General features: G+C 40.9%; 1 protein-coding gene across 2 annotated transcripts in view; it reads right to left on the bottom strand.

Annotated features, from left to right (window-relative positions):
• The window catches only part of mcamb (melanoma cell adhesion molecule b), a 33,440-nt gene extending 8,988 nt beyond the window's left edge, over positions 1–24,452 (bottom strand). For both annotated transcript variants that reach the window (XM_061072718.1, XM_061072719.1), the window contains exons 1-3: positions 24,347–24,452; positions 2,433–2,557; positions 2,114–2,345 (exon numbers count right to left, since the gene is read on the bottom strand). In XM_061072718.1, coding sequence (XP_060928701.1) covers positions 2,114–2,345; positions 2,433–2,557; positions 24,347–24,410 — 421 coding nt within the window. In that variant the 5' untranslated portion in view covers positions 24,411–24,452. The remainder of the gene's footprint in view (positions 1–2,113; positions 2,346–2,432; positions 2,558–24,346) is intronic.
• Positions 24,453–24,853: the final 401 nt, after the last annotated feature.

The raw sequence follows: 24,853 nt of genomic DNA, 5'->3' as shown, positions 1-24,853 counted from the left end.
ACGACTCACTTCAACTCCCAAATGTACCATTTAAGATTGTGAACTCTGGCTTTGTTTATCTCGGAGTACATGTTACCAAAACGTTGGCTAATATCTATAGGAATAAATATCTCTCTCTGCTCACAAAAATTAAACAAGATTTTGAGCGATGGTCACTACTTAATCTTTCCATAGCTGCCAGAATCAATGCAATTAAAATGAACATTTTCCCGCGCTTTTTATATTTATTCCAATGCATTCCGATCTTCCTTCCTCTTTCATTCTTTCGTAAAGTAGATAGTCTTATTCTTGATTTTATTTGGAACAGAAAAACTCCTAGGTTGCGTTTACAAGTCTTACAGAGGCCCAAGGCTCTGGGCGGAATGGTGTTGCCAAACTTCCTTTACTATTATTGGGCAACAAACATTAGAAACTTGAATTATTGGGTTAAATATGAAGATATTGAGGTCCCTCCTTCATGGTTGATCCTGGAAGCAAATTCTGTTCATCCGGTATCATTGAAAGCCTTACTGTACTCTCCCATGCCTTTTTCTATTTCTGGTTATACTAACAATGTGATTGTGGCCTCCAGTATTAAAATATGGACTCAATTTAGACGTCATTTTGGCCTGCAAACACTTTCTATTGGTGCTCCACTTGCAACTAATCCTACTTTTCCCCCATCGTTATTGGATAGCACTTTCTCTATATGGCCTAGGCTGGGCATAAAAACTCTTAGAGACCTGTATGTCGATTCTATTTTTGCTTCTTTTCAGCAATTGATAGATACATTTTTGCTTCCTAAAGGACATTTTTTTAGATATCTTCAAATTCGAAATTTTGTCCGTAGCTCATTTCCACAATTCCCTGCTCTTCCTAGGCCTTCAGATCTCGAAACATTTCTGAAGCCTCTGTCTTCATTAAAGGGGGCAATCTCTTCTATTTATTTAAATATTCATAACCTTCGTCAAGGCTCTTCTGTTGTACTTAAAACAGTTTGGGAGACAGATCTTGGTGAGGTGATTTCAGATGATGTTTGGGAGGGGATTTTACGGAGGGTACATAGATCTTCAATCTGTGCAGGGCACAGCTTTATGCAATGCCGAATCCTCCATCGAGCTCACTACACTAAAGCTCGGCTTGCAAGAATATTTGATACAGTGTCTCCCCTATGCGAACGATGTCAACAAGCCACAGCAAATTATTCACATATGTTTTGGAGCTGTTCCTCTCTGGCTAGATTTTGGTCTGAGATCTTTAGCACTTTATCCAAGGTAATTGGAAAGGATGTGTCTCCCAATGCCTTAACTGTCCTGTTTGGTGTATGGCCTTTCCCACTTACTCTTTCCCCAGCTGATAAGGACTTGATGGCATTCACAACTCTGCTGGCCAGGAGGCTGATATTACTAAAATGGAAATCCCCAGTCCCACCCACCTATACTCACTGGGTTAAGGAGGTGCTCTATTTTCTTAAACTAGAAAAAATTAGACTGACTTTGATTGGTAAGGCTGTTTCTTTTGAGAAGTCCTGGAGTCCCTTTCTGTCTTTTGTCAATAGCACAAGCTGCCGGATCACTGTGTGCTAAGTACTGCCTTGCTGAACTTGTGTTTCTTTTCTTTTATTTCTTTTATTATATATATATATATATATATATATATTTTTTCTCTCTTTATTTTTTATTTCATTTATTTTTATTTTTTTAGTATTGATCATATGTTTCTATTTATTTATTGATTTATTTATTTTTAGTATTACTATTATAATGTTATTGTTATTATTATTATTAAGATTTATGTCATTATTCTTTTCAATTCTTGATTTTTTAACAATATTTGGGGGGTTTGTATCTGTTCTGCTGTATGTTGGAATTACATTTGTAATTGTTATTGATGGAACAGTATTGTTTGTTTGTTAAATATGTAAAAATTCAATAAACAGATTGTTAAAAAAAAAAAAAGAAAGAAAAATCAGATGATGGAGAGCAGTTGAAGTGTCAGTCTTTGTAAATTAAATTGAATGAAATTTAAATTAAGTTTGAGAAATATAATAAGGTCCATTGCTTTCGCTGTGGTGAACACACGTATTATATGTCTTTCAGAAATCATCTTTTTTTTCCTAGATCCTGAATCTTACCGAACACCCTTAGCTTTGTGCGTCCCTCCCCTTTCCCGTCTGTTAGACTCTTGATGAAACAGATAAATTCCAGTTCATCCTTCAGCTTCACTTCGTTGATGGTCAGCACCACCACTCCATTGGCCCCGGTGCCGTTCACGCTGATGCGGTCGGTGAACGGCGTGCCTCGATCAACAAGCTTCATGGTGGAGTCTTGGAAGTAGATTTTCTGCCTATCTCCAGTACGTGCCGTCTACAGGTCACAGGATGAGCAGATCAAACTTCACATTCATAGAAACATCATAGTTATATCTGTGTACGTGTGCATCATGAAACTCACGTAGAACCACACGATGTCAATGGCGCCGATGCCGTCTTCTGATGTGAACTTGCAGTAGATCTGAGCTGTGTCTCCCCTGAACACCTCCACTATGTCCTCCATTTCCACCTCCACAACGGCCCATGCTGAAAGACAGACACAGAGGAGGGTGGTTGTTGAATACATTCCGTCAGCATTTAAATGGATCATCAGCTTCATATTTGATCAAAACAGAGAATATTTACTTTATTTTTTTTAAACAAAAACAAAGTTTTCAATGTATTCCTCAATTCCCCTTTGTATTAAAGAAGAAAGAAATGATTATTTCTTTGGTCTTCAATTATCTGAGTGTGCAGGTGGGTGTCGGAGCTGTTAACAGTTATTTTGTCATATGTTGTCATTTGAGAAAATTCATGATACAAGGGAATTCTTGATTGAATCACGAAATAAATGCTTTTAATGATATCAGAAGATCAACCTGTGTACATTTTTCCAGAAATATTATGACTTTAGCCGCAAATATTTTTCTTCAATCTGGCCCTAATACTCTGTCGTAGATTTGTAATGTACACTGGTCGTGGAAAAAGAAAAGGTACTTGTAACTATGTATAGACAGAGATGTTTTACAGTTTGACAGAATGTTTGTCATTGGAAAGACTAATTCTTCTAATCTATATAGTATTACACGCCCATACATGATATATCCACCTGATAGATCAAGACTCAATTCCAATAAAGCTTCATTGAACTCATCCATAAATGGACAATTGGACAGAACCTGAGGGTGACGACCTTTGTCTAATGACCGTCATCCTGGAGAAACACACAACTTCTGCATATACACCGTGTGGACTCCGACCCAAAGGAGCCTTGGAGGCAAAGAAGAGAGAAGAGAGTCATGGTGGGTCAAAGAGAGGAGAGAGATGCTATGTAAGGAATGAGAAGCCCACCCATGTCCACATTAATGTGCCGCATTCCAACATGTCACCCTCTCACAGGAAGAAAGGCTCAATTTACAGGCTGCATAGTAGCTCCACTGTTCCTTCGTTATGTGTCTCCGACTGGTTTTCCCCTTCAGAGTCTCTGGCCGTGACGCATCCTATAGTCCATAGGAAGGACTCCCAGTCACGCGTTACATTGCAGTGTTTCCGAAGATGCGTGAGACGCAAACGGCGGCTGTAGCCTGGAGGTATGAGGCCGTCAGGTTTGATTTAGCGTTTAGTGAGCATAGCTGGTGAACATAGCTTCTCTCAAGGAAGAGGAAGAAGCGATGGCGGGAAATTTCTGAGTTTATATCAAGTGCTGCACAAGAAAATGGAAATTTGAGTCAGCTGTGTCCTGCACTGACCTCTACTAAATGCATTCATTATAGAGTTATAAACACCCTACAAATCCTTTTAGTTGTGTATTCTACATCATGTGCAATTAAATATTAAAATCTGATTCTTTTCACGACGGTGAAGGTTTATTCATGACATTGAAGTTAGTAAAGAAAAAATCACAGCAGGATGTGCATTTAGAAAATCTTTCAAGAACTTTCAGCTGCATCTCGTGGTCTTCTTCAGCAGAGCAAGTTTCCTCGGTTGTCATCATTCTGAGGACTTTCATGTGCTTCTGTGACAATGTTTCAACACTTAAGTGGTATCTCAATAACAGGTGTCAGAGTATTACCTAAAACTAAACCATGGAAACTTGTCATTAAAGTTTTGCCATTTCATCTGCTCATCAACACAGTACTATTTAACTGCAGATTTTAGATTTGCTAGACTAATAAACTTTCTTCTTCTTACTCATACGCTTCCAAAAACAAAACCAACAATTGAAATCGATCTTAATGTTTTATTATAAAGTATGTTCTATATGTTTTATGTGATTATGATTTGTATTGTACATTAACAGTTAGTCGATTAAATTTTCGTTGTTTTCCAACCTATGTTAAGTGTCTTTGAGCATTGTTACAGCACAGTACAGTGTGTCATCCAGGATAATGATCTTGTGTTTAAATGAATTTTACACCATAACAGCAGCCTGCAGCTGAGCTCATTAACCACACAAACTTTATTGTATTTTCTTCCATCTGCATCTGCTCAGATGATGATGATGATGCAGCTGTCTCCCAAACTAAACCTCTGCTGCACGTTGGCCTGTAAATCACCCTCTCCTTCACTTGCTTGATTCTCTCTTCCCATCCAAAGTCCCTCCCTGCCTCTCTCCCCCCTGCCTCCGCTGTGTGTTGCTGTTTAGCCCTGGCTAATGGAGCTGGACGGATGTTTTCCTGTTAAAGAAATCCAATTAGTCCCTCCAACATAGACATTTTCTGGCCATTAGCGATGGAAAGCCAACGCTGACTCACTTGCAGAATCCCACCCATCCCCCCTGCCACTGCCTGAGGGTTCACCTACAGGAAGAAGTGAGATAATACTTTGCAGCTCAAACCAAATGTTTCACAAACTCTCTCCTCAAGCTGCTGGAGTCAATTTGCTCATGGGAACCTCAATCAAATCTCATTAGAAACGTGATCATCTCCATAGTGCATCAGTCGGAGACGCTGGCAGTCCAAGGCCTCAGATCGATCCTCTCTGATGATGATAGTGCAACGTCCATTCACCTCGGATAATAGTCCTCAATCAGTATGACAGAAGATATGATGGCATGGCCTCCAACAGCTGAGAAAACTGGACCTCTCCAGCTTTATGAGCTCCACTCAGCAAACAATGTGAGAGTGTGTGTGTTTGACCCTGAGACAACATTTTCACGTACACAGTGGTTGGTTTCCATGAAAGAGAGAGAAAGAAATCCACTCTTTAGTAAATATCTGCTTATAGCCCAGCGGAGAGGAGAGTTTAGTTAATTATCTCATAAATCAAAGACGTGTAGCAAATTAAGCATCATTATCAGCTGGAGTTGGTGTGTTTGGAATTTTAACTCAAATGAACAAGAAATCCTGAATAATTTCACCTGGTGTGAATCCGCAGTGGGAAAACATTTACTACCTTTTGTGCCAGGAGATTGGCACAAAAGAAGGACATGAGACTACAGTTAGTAAAGCTTAGCTGACTGCAACTGGCCCCAAATCTTGCAAATTTACCCCCACAAACCAGAAGCATGTTGTGTCTTTAATCCTCTTCTGAGAAAGAGGAAAAACCAAAACGCGACTTAAGAAATAAAATACATTAAAATGACGGCTCTGCTTACTTACTCTACTTAGTTCAATACAAATATTCCCCCATGACAGGATGGGTAAATTGCTTATTTCAAGAGCAGCCCTGTTATATTCCCTCAGAGAAAAAAAATGTAAGTGATATTTTGCTTTGATTTCCGAGGCTAATAGAGTTGGGCTGACGCAAAGAAAAACAAACACACGTGCACATCTCAGTCGTTTCTGATCATTAAGGTTCAAAGAGGCTGCAGGTGATGTCTCTAAACATCTCGGTTCAGCTGTTCCCCTGTAGAACACAGCTCATCCCAAGAGTAGGCTGGATTGTATTCAAAGGCAGGACTAAATTAGGTGCATGTACAGATAAGAGGACAAAATAATCCCCAAAACCCAAGAGAGCAAAGGCAGATGGGATAAGATCATCTCGGGGGGGAAGTCGTATCAAAGACACTGTGTATCCTCACAATAGGCTCTGATTTCATTGTAGACATAACAATCAGTTTGAGTCCGTGGGGAGAGATGATAACAAAGCTTCCTGCCAGAATCTGAGCTTCCGCGGCTGCTGATCCACACAAGCACATCAAATCTCATCTCTCGCACACAGTGTAAAACTATTGTCAGGTGATTGGCAGCAAATAACTTATTTTATATACCCAGATGGCTCAGCCCTCCCTCTGACGGGTACAGTAGACGGATGAGATGAGCCATGTGTTTGTTCAAAGGCTGGAATCTGCTTTGACTTTTAAACTGTGAAAGATTCATTGAAGAGCCCCCCCCCCGCCCGCCCATACCACAGATGGTGATGGGTGAGGCCGAGGACGTCTACACCTCCAGCAACTGAACTGGCATTCAAACCAGGTGAGCTTCATGTGAACTGTTTGACATGAATCTAACTGGATGACAGAATGGGGGCTCAGGTGCACAGCATGGTCCCATCACTGAAAAGGTATAAAGGTTTTTCTTTCTTACTTCCTGACTTACTGACAAAATATTTCATGAACCATTAACCCTTCAATTTATCATAATCATATTACTGTATACCATAATATGTTATAGATGTGCTACATTAGATCATTAGTTAGGTGATGGGTGTCTCAATGAACTCTTTAAAACAGTCCACAGAAATACACAGAACATGGAACAATATTAAAACCAGTTACATTATGTGTCTGGATGATAATCTATATTCATCATAAAACGAATTTACAATACAATCAGCTGAAGTCCCTCGACTTACACACAAGTGATCAGGCTGCATCAGCAATGATTTAGATGTGTCCTAGTTATTTACAATCCTATAATAGAAATAAATTTGCTTTCCCTTTCCGAGTCTCTTTGGTTGTTGATCAGTGTCATAGAAAAAATTGAAAACGTTTTTTATGAGCATCAATTAAAATTTAAAAAATACTTCTTTTTTACTTTCGAAACTTTTACTGCTATGACATTTGAACAAGACAAACCAAAATAAACAAAACCTATTTATATGCTGGTATTTGTTTGTGGCTGCTAATTATATTTTGACAGAAGATAAAGCACAGGACAGTGACACCACTGACACCATGGTTTTGTTTCAGTGACAATAAAGTAAAGTAAACACATCCTGTTGTTGTCTTAAGCTTAACCAAGTTCTGAGTGCCTCAACAGAAGCACAAGAATAGATCCCGTCTTGTCACGGCCTGTGAACTCAATTACTCATCCGGCGAGATCAAGGCATCGCAGCATCAGTTCCACCTGGCTACAATTGTCAGTAAATGTTGTGGGATGATCAACATAAAATAACCGTTTCAAAAAATTAATTGGAAACACTTAATCATTAGGGTTCCTAAAAAGTGTCACTACTCCACTCTAAATGCATTTGAGTTTCTTTTAAAAACCACTTGCAGTTGCAGATCAGTATAGAAACTTAATGTAAACAAGTGGCAACAAGAACAAAAGCCAGCAGCCTTGAGAGTCAACAGGATACTGATTGGGGTGTGCTACAGGAAAGGTAATTACAACAGGAAGTGCCCCCTCTCAGAAAATTCCATTGCAGTTAGGCTTTCAGATAAAGAAACATTCTGCCTGCACACTTGACATTCTGACCCCAGGATTGGGCGATAAAGGAAAAGCTTATGGAATGTATCACATGACAGGGTTTCATCTTCAGGGGAACATGAAAATACTGAATAAGTATCATCACAATCTTTTGATCTGATTAAATTTTTATTGGAGATGTTCTGATACCCTAAATAGCTCGGAACTGAAGTCTTGCATAAAAAATCACTTATTTTTCTTTTTGCAGAAGAGCAAACTGTTGTTTTAGCGCAAAGATTTCTGGAAAGATAACATCACATTTTTATCTGGGTTAAGCTAATATACATTAAAGACCAAGTATCAGATCGGTATATATATATTTGCATACTCGACGATCCCCGATCAGACATTTTCAGCAGTAAATGAGGCATTTCCGATGTCGTTATTGGTATCAGAACATCTCTAATTTTCATGTGGCCTGATGGTGGCGCTAGAGGAAAGGTCAGCAGGTCACCAAAATCACGTCCACTGTTCAGCAGCTGTCAGACAGACCAACATCGGTTTCCTTAGGTCCTGCTGCTGGTGAGGAAGAAGGCACTTTATCAATTCTAAGAAAAACTCAGATCAAAACAGCAGCAGTGACTGACAGGATGATGGCTGAGTTCAAAGGGAAACAGACACACACACACGAGTCTGTCTGTCTGAGAGGTGTAAAGTGAACACACACACACACACACACACAACTCATTCGATCAGGGGGAAAGTGAATACTGGCCTGAACTCGAGATTCCTAAAATGTCTCAGAGCACAACTAACACATGACGCAGGTCCCCACTCTGCTGCGTTTCATTCACTACAGTCCAGACACTTGTTTAGGTGACAGAGCAGCAGAAGCTCTGCTCTCTAAATGTTCTCCACAATCCATTAGTCCAAAGGAGAGAGTGCACCGTTTTGTTTTCATTACAAGCGTCGTTATTTAATCTGTTTCCTCAATATTTTAAGGCTCCATATTAATATTTACATACCAAGGACCGCCCCACCATTTGACTCCAACTCATGTTTGAATTACGTTTGGCGTGGCCCCTCGAAAATAAATAAAAAGTTGAGAGTCTGTTGAACTTGAAAGAGGACAAGTTTGAATATTGTATTAAAAGAGAGGACAGAAATCAAGAGAGCTGAGCTAGCAGTGTGTGTGTGTGTGTGTGTGTGTGTGTGTGTGTGTGTGTGTGTGTGTGTGTGTGTGTGTGTGTGTGTGTGTGTGTGTGTGTGTGTGTGTGTGTGTGTGTGTGTGTGTGTGTGTGTGTGTGTGTGTGTGTGTGTGGTGTGAGAGTTTGTGTACTCAAACCTTTGTGAGGACCATTAAAGCATAGCATAGACTCTACAGAGTGAGGACATTTTTGGAAGATGAGGACATTTTATGTGTGAGTGTGTGTGCGTGTGTGTGTCATGAACCTAGTTTTAATTGCTCGCTATGATCACCCACTAGCTTATTGTTAGCAACGCCGAGAGACAGTTTGAACATCAAGGCAGAAACAGAATTTGAATCATCTCCAAAATTATTTTGACCGTTTTGCATTTGATTAGAGCGAATATATACATTCGCCCACTGTCAGTTTTGTACACAGCGCAGATGACCACGGTGTACATTAGCAGCTGGAACCGAGTCATGTACTTCCATCCAGACTCGGAGATGACAGCTCGGGGACATGTTTCCAGCCCTGTCACATCTAAGAATAACAGTGGCCTATCAAGCTTGTTTGCTTACATGATACAGCAGAATTACAGTGCACTGACCCGAGTGGCACCAGAAATAGCAGCTCTACTTCAGGACAGGGTGAGACGGAGAGAGAGAGGGAGCATGAGAAAACTGTGCCTCCGTCAGGCTGCTCTTTGTATACATGTAAATGGGCCTGAGAAGAGTGAATAGAGAGGTTACAGTGAGAAAACAGATAAATGAAAAGCAAGTCGGAGGAAGAAAAGGAGAAATCAATGTGGCAGATATGTATTTATAAAGTGTTTGGTTCTCTGACGACTGCTGAGGCCTCTGACATTTATCACCCTAATCCCTCAATGGCACACTTACAGAGAGAAGGCGACTTTATCAAGCTGAAAATAACAACTCTCGTGTGGTGAGAGGAGAAACACGCAGAGGTTTGAAATGCCAAAAAGAAATCTCTGACTTCCCAATGTCATTAGCTTCTGACGAGCTGCAGGATGTGAGCTTTATTAAAGTCAGGTCACACAAAGACACTTTGTCTGAAAGGCTGCGTTTATTCCAGTCGGTAGCTCTTGGATTAATGACAGGACGTATGTGTCATTTTTTTGACACACAAATGTGCTGCGGACAAAAATACATGATGTCCTCAACCTGTCTCAAGCTGCACATTTAGCATGTTGCAGGTGCAATTTAGAGCTTAAAGCAAATCTGTCCATGTCCTGTAAGTCAATGAGTGTTGATAAAGTGTTGAACCATAGAATCAGTTCAGACCAGTGATTTTGACTATTATGAACCTAATCGTGTTGGAAAGATTTTTAAGAGTACCAAGTATTTTTCCTTTCGTCCTGTTTTTGTATTTAAGTGTAAACACAACAAGGAAGGAAATAATAAATTGTCTGCGACGTCCTACTTTTAGATGTCAAAGGTCCAGGATGACTGAGACGACTCGGACCCACCCCCCCTCTCACAGATCCAGTTACTGGAACACAAGCCTGTCTCAGTTTGGGGCAACTCAGCTTGGCTAAATGGCGCAAAGGAATGTTATGAGAAGCTCTTGAAAACGTGGACACTAAAGGTTTTTGTCACACGTTCATCAATCCCATTATTCCTGTGACGCGCCCCAAGGCATTTTAACACACAAAGAAACACAACACAGGACTCTGAGATTGGCATACCGGAAGAAATTGACTCTCAGTGACTCACAAATCCCCCCTCGCAGCTCCTGGCACCACAGACACATCATTTCTCCATCAACTCAAACATGCAACACAAATACGTCACTCAAAAAAATACATTGACTAATGTTTCTGCACGAGAAACATGTGTCGCTATTGTTTTCCATGAAGACTTTGTTCTGCAAATTTCAAATTAACTCTAACAATCCTCTAAAGTTTAGAGTCTAAACTGTAATTCAGCACATGATGTCCAACAACAGGCTCTTATCACCAGCGTTGTACTCTTTCCTCTTCATGCTTTTTATCCTGTTTGCTTGCTTAAGATGTTACCAAAGACTAAACTTTCATTTTATTAAAGAATACTCTATTGAACTGATTCAGTCTACATAGAGAGGAGACATTTCTAAAACTGCTCTTGTTGCAGTGACCTTGTTTGGGTGGATGGCTCCGTTCCCACACTGTTGGCTGCACACAGTAATTCTCCTGAAGAAGAGAGGACTGGCCGACAGCCTCGTACAGACATGGCATCTAGAAACTGGACTCCAAAGGAATGACAGAGTTGAAGCTGCGTTTAGAAAAGAGGAGAAGTGGATGAATCAGAAGCACCAAACCTCATTATCTAAAAACGACTAAAATGTCTGCGTTCTGCGTTCTTATGATCAACTTTGAGGCTCTTGACCAGATTTCGCATATTTCTTCAACATGCAAATACTTACTTTGTCTCTTCAACCAATCAATTGGTTGAAGAGAAGGTATGGATTGAAAAAGTGAGAGAAAGGGAGCTATATGCTATTTGTTATAGTGAAAAACAGAAAATTAATATGTGACGTGATGCTGTTTACATTATGGCGAACTGCCACAATCTGAATAGTGTGTCTGTCAGCGTCGCCCAGGACACGGTTGTGTTTTCTCTGCTGTGGCAACATGGAGCCCAGGAGAATCTCACCTGCATCTTGGTTGCGCTCACGCCAGTTTTAGAGTTGTCCACTGACCAGATCATCTGAGATAGATATTAATACCTGGTCTAAACTGAACCAAAGAAAACTGCCGGTAATGTGGGATTGGCCTTGTTGACCTGCATGTTGCATTGCAGAGGTCTGGTTGAACTCTGTTGCTGCCAAGTGCTGCTCAGTTTGAATGAAACCAGTAGCGTTGGGGTTACAGTATTTGATAAGCAGCCTAATTACTTGGGCCTCAAGGATTCCCCAAGACAGTTTAACACTTAACATAAATAAACACTACAGAGTACAGAGTGGTCCTGTGGTCCTGTAGGGGTCTTTGAGGGCTTCAGGTGGTTTTAGCTGCTTGTGCAGACAATGAGACAGACAGTGACAGCTGCAGCAGCCAAGCGACACATTCCCACGATGCCTCAGAGAAAACAAGGTCAGCTTGTCACACACTGACCAACCAGACACTTTCCCCAACACACACACACACACACGCACACACACATACAAACATATCCCCAGGGTGCTGGAGCCAAATGCCGGCGGAATCCTCCCAACAGGCCACATGAATTAACGATTTCCAAAAGGCGAGGGGGACGAGGGATATAAAGAATGTAAATACAGTGGAGAGGATCAGAGCGGACCACACAACAGGGGAGGAGGAGAGGGCGTCACGTCACTCTCTGATTTCTCCTGGTGATTTGATGCTATATTCCATTTCAGCTCACCACCTGTTGCAGGGATCAACCCAGGCGAGAAGTGACTCTGTTTCTCAGCACACCGGACTCCACTTCATCCATCATCCAGGGGGGTCTCCTGACTCACAACTGTTACAACAGCACAGTAATAAAGCTCTGAGCGGGTCACTGATAAGGTCACTTCTAATACCAGGGGTGGTGGGGCATTCAAGGTCAGAGTTGTAGGTTTAGATTGAGATGAGAAAGAACTATCAAACCCAACTATACAGAAAGAAAAATCACTTCTACCCACAGCTGTGAAGATACAGCCTCAGGCGTTGAGCTGTGAGGAGCAGCACAGCTTCTCTAACCTGAGGCTAAATCCTCTTTGATAAGCAGCTCTTTGCTCTTTACTCAGCAGTTACATTTCAAAGAGAGTTCACTCTGTTCTCAAGCCTTTGATAACTACTTGGCAACAAGACCAATTCCCCTTTGCTCAAAGTCTCCACACTCAGCTATTTTGATATGCCCCTACACACACACACACACACACACACAAAGAATATATATGTTGAATATATGCCTTGTGACTTCACTGACTTCACGTGGGACGCGGTCATCTTCCCATGTCCCAATGCCTCTTGTAAAAAAATGCTCTCACATCCATGCCTACTTGAGTACGTGCATCTATATGTTTGTGTTTCAGCAATTTCAGTGAGTCTCAGTGGGCCATTTCCTTAAGTCTGCTCCCATGGTGAAACAAACGCCCCCTCCATCCTCTTTCCCACGTCCCTTATACGAGAAAATTGTCTTCATATCAGCCGCTCTGTGAGCGGGCAGACATAAAATAACACAAGATTCAGGGAAGTATGGGAAAGGCCAACGGAGACAGTATTTTTTTTCTACTCTGATTGTGACTGTGACTGGGGGTGTATGTGTGTGTGACCGAGAAAAAGAGAGAGAGAGAGAGAGAGAGAGAGAGAGAGAGAGAGAGAGAGAGAGAGAGAGAGAGAGAGAGAGAGAGAGAGAGAGAGAGAGAGAGAGAGAGGTCCCATGACATGGCCTCACAAGTATGAGATGTGCATTGCTTGCTGCTGGCATCAAATGGCTAAAGATAGATTGCAGATACTCACACATACAAACGCACTGAAAGCTTTTACCCATTGGCTCACAGGATAAGGTGCTCAGCAGCAGCTCTCTCCTTATTTGGTGGCGGCGACAAGTAGCCAGAGTGAAAAAAATAATAATTGAAAGACATTCATTAGAATCTTGCATGCCATGGTATAGGTTTGTTAAATATGGGGTTAGGATAAGGGTTAGCCCTAACTAAAATCTCCCTGTTATAGGGCCATTGTAACCAAGACAAACAATCTGATGGATAAAGGGCAAACATTTTAATTATGTGTTACATAACATGTAACACCACCAGAGAGTGAGCTTACAGTACAAAACAACAGGTGTGTGTATTTCTCAAATGTAGTATAGAAATCTGGAATTTGTGTAGAATGTCATAAGTAGGATGAAATTCCAATGAAACTCAACATCAGCATCTTGGTGGTGACTTAAAGCAGAGTTCATGTTAGGGGTAGAGCAGCAGCCAATCCCAGCTGACATTGAACGAGAGGCGTGGCCCACCCTGGGCAGGTTGCCAGTTTAATGCAGGACTGACATTTAGGGACAAATTCATACTGACATTCACACCTATGGGTAATCTAGAGCCACAGATTAGGCTACATGGCTTCGGACTGTGGGAGGAAAAAACCCACGCAGATACAGGGAGAACATATATAACATTATACATATACATTCCATCACACCTCTGAGCTCGGCACTCAGAATGACGTCAGAGCGAAATAACCCGAGTTGATAGCGTACCAGTTGCACAGGAACAATGTTTAGTTAACCCACTAGCCATTGTTACGCTTGTTTATGAATTGCATGCTCTCAAACATGACAAATCAAGCCAGTTGTATCATTAACGATTTGATTAAGTGAGGGTTAAGAATACCATTCATTAGCAATATAATACAATGATAACTCCATTGAAACTGGAGCACGTTGAACAACATCTCATAGTGTTAAAGAAAGTTCAAAAACATTCCTGGATCTTTTCCCCCTGATCTAGAATCAAACCAAAGTCTAAATCTAAGGACCTCGTGATATAGTTATTTCAACTTCATGGAAAAACTGAACTTTTTGTGTATTTATCGGCCCACTCATACTGTTCTAATTATAACAAAAATCCTTTGTCACATACTTTAGCATGTGTTCTCCTTTATACACGTAGACATGCCTTTTTGTTTATACTTGAAATAATAAGTGTATAACTGATCTGTCACTGAGCTGTGGCCAACCACACATCCTGTTTCAGTGCATAGCAGCGGAAACAAGCTAGAATGTCTTCATTCACTGGCTGCATGAGCACAAATCAACACAAAGCCGGAAAGTGATTCACAGGTGAAAATTGAAACGTAAACCTGTGCGATCTGTCCAAATTAAAACGTGTTCCTCATCACACCAACGTCACTGTGAGTTCTTGCACAGACAAAAAACAGTGTTGATGTGAACTCATCTCTTTCTCACATGCTCTACTTGCCAAAAGCCTCGCCTGTTTATCACAGGACAAATAAAAAGGTCGATTTATCTCTCACATGCTGCGATCTGAGGATGATTGTGCAGCATGATGAAGCAGCACAGTGACAACAATGATCTCTTTTGACTGTATCGGCTGTCTCTACTTGGAGGAGGCTTATTTAAACGAAATGAATGAAACTGAGTCAAACCATATCAGCTTATTTTCCACTGGATGTCTGCTCTGACCTAGATGGACAAAATATTTCACTTATCAGAGCTTCATCACAGCAGAAAGAAACCGCAGCACGGAAATAATTAGCTGGAAATAACTTAGACTTTAAGATAAGACCATCAATTAAGGCCTTAATAATCCCACAGACAAACACTAGAGCCAGAGAGGAGTGCAAACCATAAAAGTTAACTACTAACAGTGATCTGCTGTAAGTAAACACTGTGAATCCACAGAAAACACATCCGTCTGCTCTGTGGAGTCAGTGGTGGTAGCTGGATGCTGATAGGTTGCATTAGGTTAAAAGGATCCTAATGTGCAATAGATCAGCACAAAGCATTATTTCAGGAAAACAACATCTATTATTAAAGCAGGGTGTCGAGCTAACAGGGAACAGACAGAGATCCTGACAGGGGTCGACTTGAGTCTCCAGTGCAGATCCCACAGGACAGGTTCAGATCTGAGGATCAACCAGGACCTCTGCTCCTCCAGCTTTGAACTCTTTCTAGGACATAGAGTATCTGTGGTGTGACTGAGAGCTCAACACGCTGCAACAAAAACCTCTTCACCAACTCAAATCTGGAGAATTTTTTGCTCAATATTGGCTGTTCAACCACAAATAAAAACTTTGATTTAAGTATCTAGTCCCGAACCGTCAGGGTTGTACAGAAATATCCAAGATGAAAACACATATATTCTAGCTTTACTGTATTTTGTTATGCACTTAATGTATATCAAATATTTATGAAGAATTGATTTTATAGGCTAACTTAGGCTGTATGGTGCAAAGTCATGTAGTTTGCTACTTACTCCATCACTCGTGCCAAGCTGCCCCCCCGATATCCTGTATTAAGCTGCAAGGGACAGATTGCACAAACACATAACGCATGTATACAATAAGCCTATGTTGTATTTGTGTAATGTTGTTGTGTATTCAATGCCTATTTTATCTTATTTATTGGAGTCCGAGTCTTTTCTTTTATTCTAACTACCTTTCTCCCACTGCTACTGAGTCAAATTGAATTTCCGCTACAAAGGGTCAACAAAGGTATATCATACTTTATCAAATGTTATCTTATCTTATCCCGTGGTAACACCACACACTAAACGTCACAACTTGTGTGTCCAGGCATGTAGAGCAGGTTTTAGCGTCCGCTGGAACCTTTTTTTTGTGACTGAATTGGAAGTGTTTCCTGATTTTGTCATGTTTTCTATATTTGCCTGAATTTTCTAACCTTGCTCATTTTGTTATGCTGGTTGTGTCTGTGATATGAAATTATTGGGTTGTGTGCTTTAGTTACATTGTGTTAAGCTCTGGCATTCTCATTGCTCATTGGATTTGACGTTGTCCACCAGGTCCAAGGTCGGACTTGTCTCTTTGGCCTGACTATAGACTTACACTGTCTTAACTTCACCCTCTGGCTACATTTCTTTGGCCACTTCCCCCTAAGGAAACAAAGTGATATATCACCCTCCCTAGACAATGACCCAGTATTGAGCCCTGTGCAGAAATTAGCCACAGTCCCTGGTGAACAAGCAGCAGTGGAGTCTCATCTTCATCACTGTAAAAGCCAAAAGACACCAGAAGGTGAAAGGAGAGCCCCCCTTCTGTCTGAGCAGTGGGTGTTTTTCTCACATTGACAATACTCAGCAGAGGGACACAGAGGGCTCTGTGTGTGTTTGACCTGAGAGCAGAGACGAGAGGTGGAGAAACACATGAATCACAGCAGCAGAGTGCAGCAGCCAGTGATGGAGGACATGTCAATGCATGAGATTGCCACCAAGCGAGGGTTTTTACTCACACCCAATAAATAACATCTCATAGTCGTTATAGAGTATGTGATGTTTCTTTAATAATGTCCAACATTAGTTCAATAACAGAGAGTTGCCCTCTCCACTCCCAGTTTGACATCACAAAACTAAAAAACTGTTTGCATGTTTTTCCTGGTCAGGACTATATCAGGTGAAGACACTTGCTTGAGTATCATGGATAAAATCAATCCCACACAGTGAAAGAGTTTCAGGTGTATTTCATGCTGATGTCTGAAAACCACACCTCTTTCCGAAACTTCCAGCCCATCTTTCTTGCTCCATCTTTTTACCATCTTATCAGTAAACGACACCACTTCCTCCGGTACTGTTTTTTTTTTTATACATCTTACTTTGAAATTTGTGAGGCATTAATGTCATTTTTGATGCTTTGCAGTGTCACTGACATGCTGCCCATGCGTCCTGCAGCTCTGTGGAGGATCTCCTCTGACTGCATTACACAGATAAAAACTTTTAGTTCCTGTTAGTGGTAACTGGTAACAAACAAATAAATTCCCTCCAAAGTCATTAATTTGTTTTACTTTTGTCTATGTTTACCTATGTACCTTCGTCTCCCAAAAAGGCAAGGACAATATAATACAATGACAGATCAAAGTAAAAGCTACTAGTTAATATTTTGTAAGAGGTTATACTTTTTATATGGCACAAGAAGTTTAAGATCAAAGTGGCTCTGTCTAAACAACACTATCTGTATTAAATCAGCTTACAGCCATTTGCGCCCGCTCGTCTGTGCAGTTAATGCCTGTGGAGTTAATGGCTGTATTATTAGAATTTAATTTGGCTCATAGAGTCCCACCACATTTTATTCCTTAAATAGTCTGAGGCAAACAACTTCGGCTCTAATCACCGATGGAAATAAATCTGAGGCAGGAGATCAACAATGGAGAATCCAAAGACTTTTGTACTTAAGGCATTAAAGCAGATGATTTTGGGATAATAAAGCATTAAGTAAATTACTGCTAAGGAATCCGACAAACTCTTTCTCTTAAAGCTGAAATATGAGTCTCAAACTCTCCTGTGATGAAACCATTTAAAAAGGGCGTAAATAAATGTACAAGCTAATGGTAAAAACTGCATTTTATGAAAGAGTGGAAACGCTGTTTATTTATAGCAACAAGTGATGTCATTGTAAAAATTCAGTGGTATATTGTGGAACATAAATCAGTTTTTTTTCCCACAAATTAAATAAATTAGATTAAGAGTGAATTGTGCAATGCACACTAAAGTGAAATGACATTTGGCCCAGAGGCATTTTTCTAATTCACATATAGCTTGTGTATCATGAATCATGTATCGCATCCCTGACAGTGTGAATAGTGTCAATTTCAACATTTCGGTAAAACTTCCTGCAACATTCCTGCAACGCCGAAGAATGTTCCCTATTTCTCAAAGCTGCGCGACCGTGTAGAAAGCATCATTTTGACACTGGATTCAGTGCGACTGACAAGATGGAACAACTGGCTCGTCTGGGGGCCACTAACCAACCTCTGACCCAGTGTGAGGGAGGAACAAAGTGAAATGGAGCATTCATAAGTAAAAATGCAGCTTTTATCAAACATTGAGACCAATATCTTTCGGTTTCTGAAGTTGCTTCAGGAGTGTTTAAAACTGTAGGTTTATCGTTGTGCTATTCTGACAGCTCTGTATTACTGGTGATTCTGCTCCTCATGATATTAATCTAATGCTTACATTCAGTGCAGGAAGCAATTATCTCAATGTAGCAAGAAAAACAAAAAGAGTATGTGGGTGGAGGTGGTGGATAGACGTGTAGCTTCCCACAGGAGACTGTAATTACAATTCAGGTACCTAACCCCTACAATAAAGAGTTAATTCACCATAACAATGATCTTTCCTGAAGCTTAAACCAACCGTAGCTGCCTTAGAGTGCCAGGATTTTCATAAAAAAATGAGTACAAAATGTTGTATGTGGACATAAATTTATGGCAAATGCTCTAATGTTGACAGAGCTACGAGCCTATTTCTCTATGATCAGCACGACTGTAAGAGAACATTTCAACAAGGCACAAGATAATAATAGATAATAAGATCATTCAAATCTCTAGCTCATTGGCCCCAGTCTTTACTCCTCCACCTCTTGCAAAACCTCAAGAGACCTCAGACTCAATGTTGATGTTTTGGCCGATGAGTTTTCTCAATTTATTTAGAGGAGTTTATTTCAGGGCTGATTCGACACAGCACAGCTTGGTTTGGTTTGTTGCTTCAAAGGTGACCCCAGTTCAACTTAGCAAATCTCCCCACAGAGTAGAGTTACATATAGTACAGTAACCTCACCGCAGTCAATGAGCGGGAGTGTGGCAGAGAAGATAAAATGATGCAATCCTTTCCTAATTCTAGAGACATTTACAGTGTTACAGCAGTCATGAAGGATAAAAGAACAACTGATAACAGGTTTCCAGCTGGTTTTCTGTGCTTTGGTTTGAACTTTGCAGATATTTAACATTAATTAAAAAGCCTTGAACACACTAGAGGAAAGAGAACGGAAAAAGCAAAATATGTCTCCTTTAATTACCTAAAAATTACAAATAAGTTAAGTCAAAGTGAACTTAAACAGTGGGGTTCTACAGTCGGTGTCACCAGCAGTGAAACAATAACCCTGTTCTGACAAGTTACACATAATGACAGCAGGTCAGTGTTTGTGTGTGTGTGTGTGTGTGTGTGTGTGTGTGTGTGTGTGTGTGTGTGTGTGTGTGTGTGTGTGTGTGTGTGTGTGTGTGTGTGTGTGTGTGAACCAGGTGCACACAGCTGTCAATCTGATCAGGGAACTTCAAAGCTGCAGTAAGTGGTACCAGTCAGAGGGGAGCTGCCTCCTCAGAGGCTGCACTTGCTGAAAAAGTGATCTCTAAACCCCCTGATACGAATGGATTTGCCCTGCAGCCAAACATAGAGCAATGCATCAGATACCCTGAAGCTATGCAATGCTCTCAGATATGACCTACAGATGAAATGACTCATTCCACATCCTCACACAAGGCTGATATTGTGTTAACGCTTTCACATGGGCATCACTGATCGGGCGTTTCGCTTTATGAAAACCAAGCTGTGCTGAAGAATGTTGGGAGAAGCTTTGATACTAAAAGTAGTCATGCTGCAGATGTTTGCCCATTTCAGGCCAACGGGACTGGGAGGAAAAATGTTGACAAAAGGTTGTTATTTCTTCTGTTCTGATAAGCCAAGACTAGACTGCTTCCTTCTTTTTACACTCCAAGCCGGAGTTAGACCCTACGCCTCTGCAACATAAAGTCCTGATACTAAGATATCATTCAATGAGGCAAATCTGCTGAGGATTTATCTTCCTGAGGCACATTATACAAACAATATTTTGCTGCTACTCTGGGAGAACACACAAAATGGCCCTGATGACAACAGCACAAAGGAGTGTGAGCTTTTTCTCCCAGTAACACCCCCCACCATGAATCTACCTTCTCCATCACTGGTTTGCTGTATTGACCCAAGTAATGGTGATAATGGATGTTATTCACATCAATAGGAAGATCAAACAGTAAAAGGAAACCTTTTATTTCTACAGTGCAGGCTCCCAAATGCACAGCTTCAATCCATTACATGGCTCTGCAGGGAGACACTGCAGCAAGATGGTGTTTCCATATAAACACTTTAGAAAAATGTGGCTTTTCTTCTGCTTTCATTGTTCAACATTCACAAAAACACAGACTAATCAGTAATGTGTGTTTACATTTCTGCTCCCATTGTTTTATGATGCATGTATAACTTTCCAAAGCACAAACTGGAGCTGTCCTTTGCCTGATCGTCTATAAACAGTAAAACTAGAGTCGAAGAAAAAGAACACACCATGTACACTGACAAATCCATCACACATACATGTTATCTTCCGATTTTATCAGCAAGTTACTCAGGAAATACCTTCCCCATGGTAATTTCACTCAGTAACCTGGTCATGACATAAGATAATGAACAGACTACTGTTACCAGTGTCTGGTATGACTGTACATACCACAGCAGTGGAGTTAGAGGGTGAGAAGGCTGCTGGCATTCACATGTTATTAATCATATGTCTGAAACTGCTGTTTCTTTCTCCATCACAACATGGTGCATGTACCATACTTTACTTTAGTTCTGCTTCAGTGCTTTTACACTTATTAATCAATGTTGGATGGTTCAAACATCACAATTCTTCTTTATTATTTTGTCACCAAACCGTTTTCATGTATATTTGTGATTAAGAGAGGTTGTGTGCATATATTAAATAATAGAAAATCATATTTTTTCTGTGCACTCTGTGAACCGTGTCAAAGACATATTTCCGCTGCTTTGCGGCTGATATTGAGGTTTACATTAATGCTAACATCTACTATTACAAAAGAGAACTGCGAAATATTACAGTAAGAAGTTCACAGTATTCTTCTAATCTTTTAGCAACAGGCTATAGGTTAAACATCCATGTCTTTTATTGAGGTATAAAACCACTGACGTTTAGGAGACATACTGAATACACAAGAGGAGACATCTCCAGAATTGTCCAAACAACAGCCACTGGGCACCCCCAACCAAATAAGGAGGGCTCATTGATGATTGATGATTGATGATGTTCTCCATCAAAAGTTGTACAGTAACCATACTGAACTCTTACTTTCATCACGTGTGTTACTGTTACCCTTTCAGTTCACTATTGACAGAAAGAGGTAAAATTGCCCAAGTTGCCATGTTTAAGAACAACCATGGTTATTCAAGATATATATTGTCAAAACTGTTATATTCATTGTCATTTACCTTAATATGTTCCACTGTATTATAATGTTAAACGGCACAGCACTAACATTCACTCCTGTTTCCTTTCCAGAATCACTGAGCATCTGGATAATGTTTCACTAACATTAACAACCGTTAATTCACCAAAACAATTTGAGACATCTCCAGATTGATGTTGCACTGTCAAGGGGCAGATCAGAAGCAGTGGTGGACTGCTCCTTTTCTCTGTGCTGTCCTCAGGAGGCTGTTGCATGGGAACACAAACACAGAGTGCTTGAACAGCTCAGGGCTTTATTTTAGGAGAAAGATAAGACACCATGTGCCGATGACAAACTTTCTCTGGACAAGGACCTGGTTTCAAGGCAGTCGTCATCACTTCCTTCATCTGTTCACAAAAACAATTTGAAGAAAAAGGTTTTTTATGCCAAAAGTTTACGAGTATGTTCTGCAATAATCTGCTAGAGGTGATATAGTTGGCTGCATATAAAGTGAGAGCAAAATTACTTTCAGTGATGGAAAAAAACATGTTAGAAAATCAAAGAAGAACAAAGTCCGCCAAACGCAGCCATTTAAAAAAAGAATGTCTAACCTGCTTCACAAACTAACAGCTGTTCATAGACTCCTATTGGAAATAAAACAGTCACGGTCCTCGTACTTGTGGCGGAAGAGAGTTCCGAAGTTAGGGACTTTCATTTCAGGCCGCTCTGTTGATCCTCGGCCAGATTGCCGGGCCTCATTTTCTGTGCTGGGGCCGAGACACAACAAGGACATTTATTGTCCGTGACCAGCTCACTTCTACTGAGGAGCAGCAGTTGTTGGAAGCAAGTCTCAGAGCCTCAGATGCAGCAGAAAGTGATGACCTTTAAGTCAGCAAGGTCTAATGAGGCTGCTCTTTGGCTCGGCTTGATTAGCTGATGTCACAGGAAATGAATGACATCTTTATCGAGGGTCACTACTACTGCTCGACAGCATGTCCGTCTTTCCTCCGATGTCATCCCAGGCTGGAGACAGAGTTTTGGCACAGACACAATCGCACTCATTTGCGCCCCAAGTGCATATGTATTCAAACAGAGCGTCTTTGCAGATCCGGCAAGGCGTGAGTGGGCGTTAACAAACATCATCAGATGCTTGAGAATATTTCACCACAAAGGCGTTTCCCACAGAAATCTGCCTAACACAGATTAGAACAGTTTACAATCCGTTAATTTACCAATAAATTGACATTTAAAGATTTCACTGGAAAAACTGATGGCCATTCTTTTTTGTAATTTCACAGACTAAATTATGAGTCCATTTATTGGATATCTTATAAAGACTGCTCAAAAGCTGTTGAAAAGATCTACACCTTTAACGGACATATCAATATATTTATATCACACTTTGAAATCTAGCCCAATGGAAACAGCTCCATTGAGAAAATAATGTCGAATTTATGAATGTGATAAATTATGTAATAAATCAAAAAGAATGGGAAAACTTGAGGCGATAAGAAAGCCAGAAAACCGGTGCTCCAGGAAGTGAACTTGATTAAGGTCAGAGAGTTGGATGAGATCATAGACAATGGTCAAGCTGAACCTAAACAGGAGATCAACACAATGCAGAGAGGTGAGTAAAGGAGGCTCGACAAAAAGGAACAAAGAAAGGTGAAGACATGGGGGAGAGGAGGGAAGTCCGGCTCAAAGAGAGGAAAGGTTGAGAGGGTACACACTGACCTGAGTCAGAGCAGACCGACCCAGGAGAAGTAAAGTGAAGCAGTGATGTGGAGAGCAGAGGTAGTGCGCCCTTCTCACCCACATAACACAATGTATAAATCCACACTGTCACACTCGCCTCTGATAATAAACAGCCCACATCTGCGCCTCAACGTGCATCCCACACAAAACAACTAATTTATTAGTCTCTCAGAGATGATTTACAGACATGGTCTGTTTAATAATAAACGAGATGACAAGATAACCGTGAACATTTCTTTTTGCAGCCACCGAGCACCTCGCACAGGGCACCTCAGTGTTTGTGTGTGAAAGAAACACGGTAGAGGTATTTACCAGGCAAGGCGCTGACAGAACTCAGAGAGACAGTTTCCTTCACTGTACAACTGCACCTCTGTGCATGACAGCGGCTGAAAATACACCCCTGCAAACTTCTCGAACTAACCAGCTTAGCCATGGAAATTAGCAAAGTACAGCCTCTCGTTATGGTCGTTTCATTCAGAGGGTTTTACAGTACGGATGCCCCAACAATCCTGGTGCCACAACGTGAAAGTACGTTTAAACTAAAAGAGATAGGATTGGAAATGGCACTTTCACTTCAAGAATACTTTACTAAAGCATAATATACTATATATTTCCAATTTGAGATACTAAACCACAACTTTCATCATACATTTTTCTTGCTTAAAAAAAGTTTCTTCCCTGTAAACTCTACTTTGTGTGAGATTAAATAAAGAGAACACACACACACAAAAGCAAACACAGCCAGGTACCAGCCTCTGTTGATTTTCTGAAAAAATAATGTAAGCAAGAGGAGCCTGTGCAGTGTCACATCTCTGCAGTTATATAGCAGCGGCACCTGGACCATCAGCACTGAGAGGATTTATGTGCAGCCAACAGTTGTCATCAACAGGCCGGCTGTTTGATTCCACGATGCCTCTTAAAAACTTGATGAAACCAGGCAAAGACTGTGAGACACATGAATCTTCCAATTGCCTATTTTCAAAATAAACCTTTGAATTCGTTTTCTGTGAGAGGGCGTCCATCTGCATCTAAGTGTGATGTTGCATTGGATAAAAGTTTGCAAAGACACCACTGACTCCCCATCAAGCACAGCCCAAAAACTGCAAAGCCCTATAGTTGCACCGGTTGGGTACTCACCTCTCCAGGTGTGAAAGAGGAGCAGGAGTCCGAGGAGCCGAGAGGCAATGTCCCAAACAGCCATGGTTGATGGTCGGTGCTGCAGCTGTCTGTGCTCGGGTGTGTGTGTGTGTGGAGAGAGTGTGTGAAGAGGGAGTCTGCCAGGGACTGAGAGAGAGAGAGAGAGAGAGAGAGAGAGAGAGAGAGAGAGAGAGAGAGAGAGAGAGAGAGAGAGAGAGAGAGAGAGAGAGAGAGAGAGAGAGAGAGAGGCAGATGAAGAGACAGGAGGTCTACACTGTAAAAAGTGACCATGTGTACAACTCATTATTACTGTGCAGTTGTTCTCAAATTCAATATATATTTCATTACCACATGACTCAGTTCCAGCACTTTCACGGCTTGTTTAGGCAGATTCTTTGTAAACACATTTAGGGATACGTTAGGGTTAACGTTAAGGTTAACACAATTAAAAAGCCTGAGTATATGTGAGTTATGTTGCAGGATACTTTTTACAGCGTGCAGAGGAGG

Source organism: Limanda limanda, chromosome 6 (genome assembly GCF_963576545.1).
Source record: "Limanda limanda chromosome 6, fLimLim1.1, whole genome shotgun sequence".
NCBI lineage: Eukaryota > Metazoa > Chordata > Actinopteri > Pleuronectiformes > Pleuronectidae > Limanda > Limanda limanda.
This window is presented reverse-complemented; position numbering and strand designations above follow the sequence as displayed.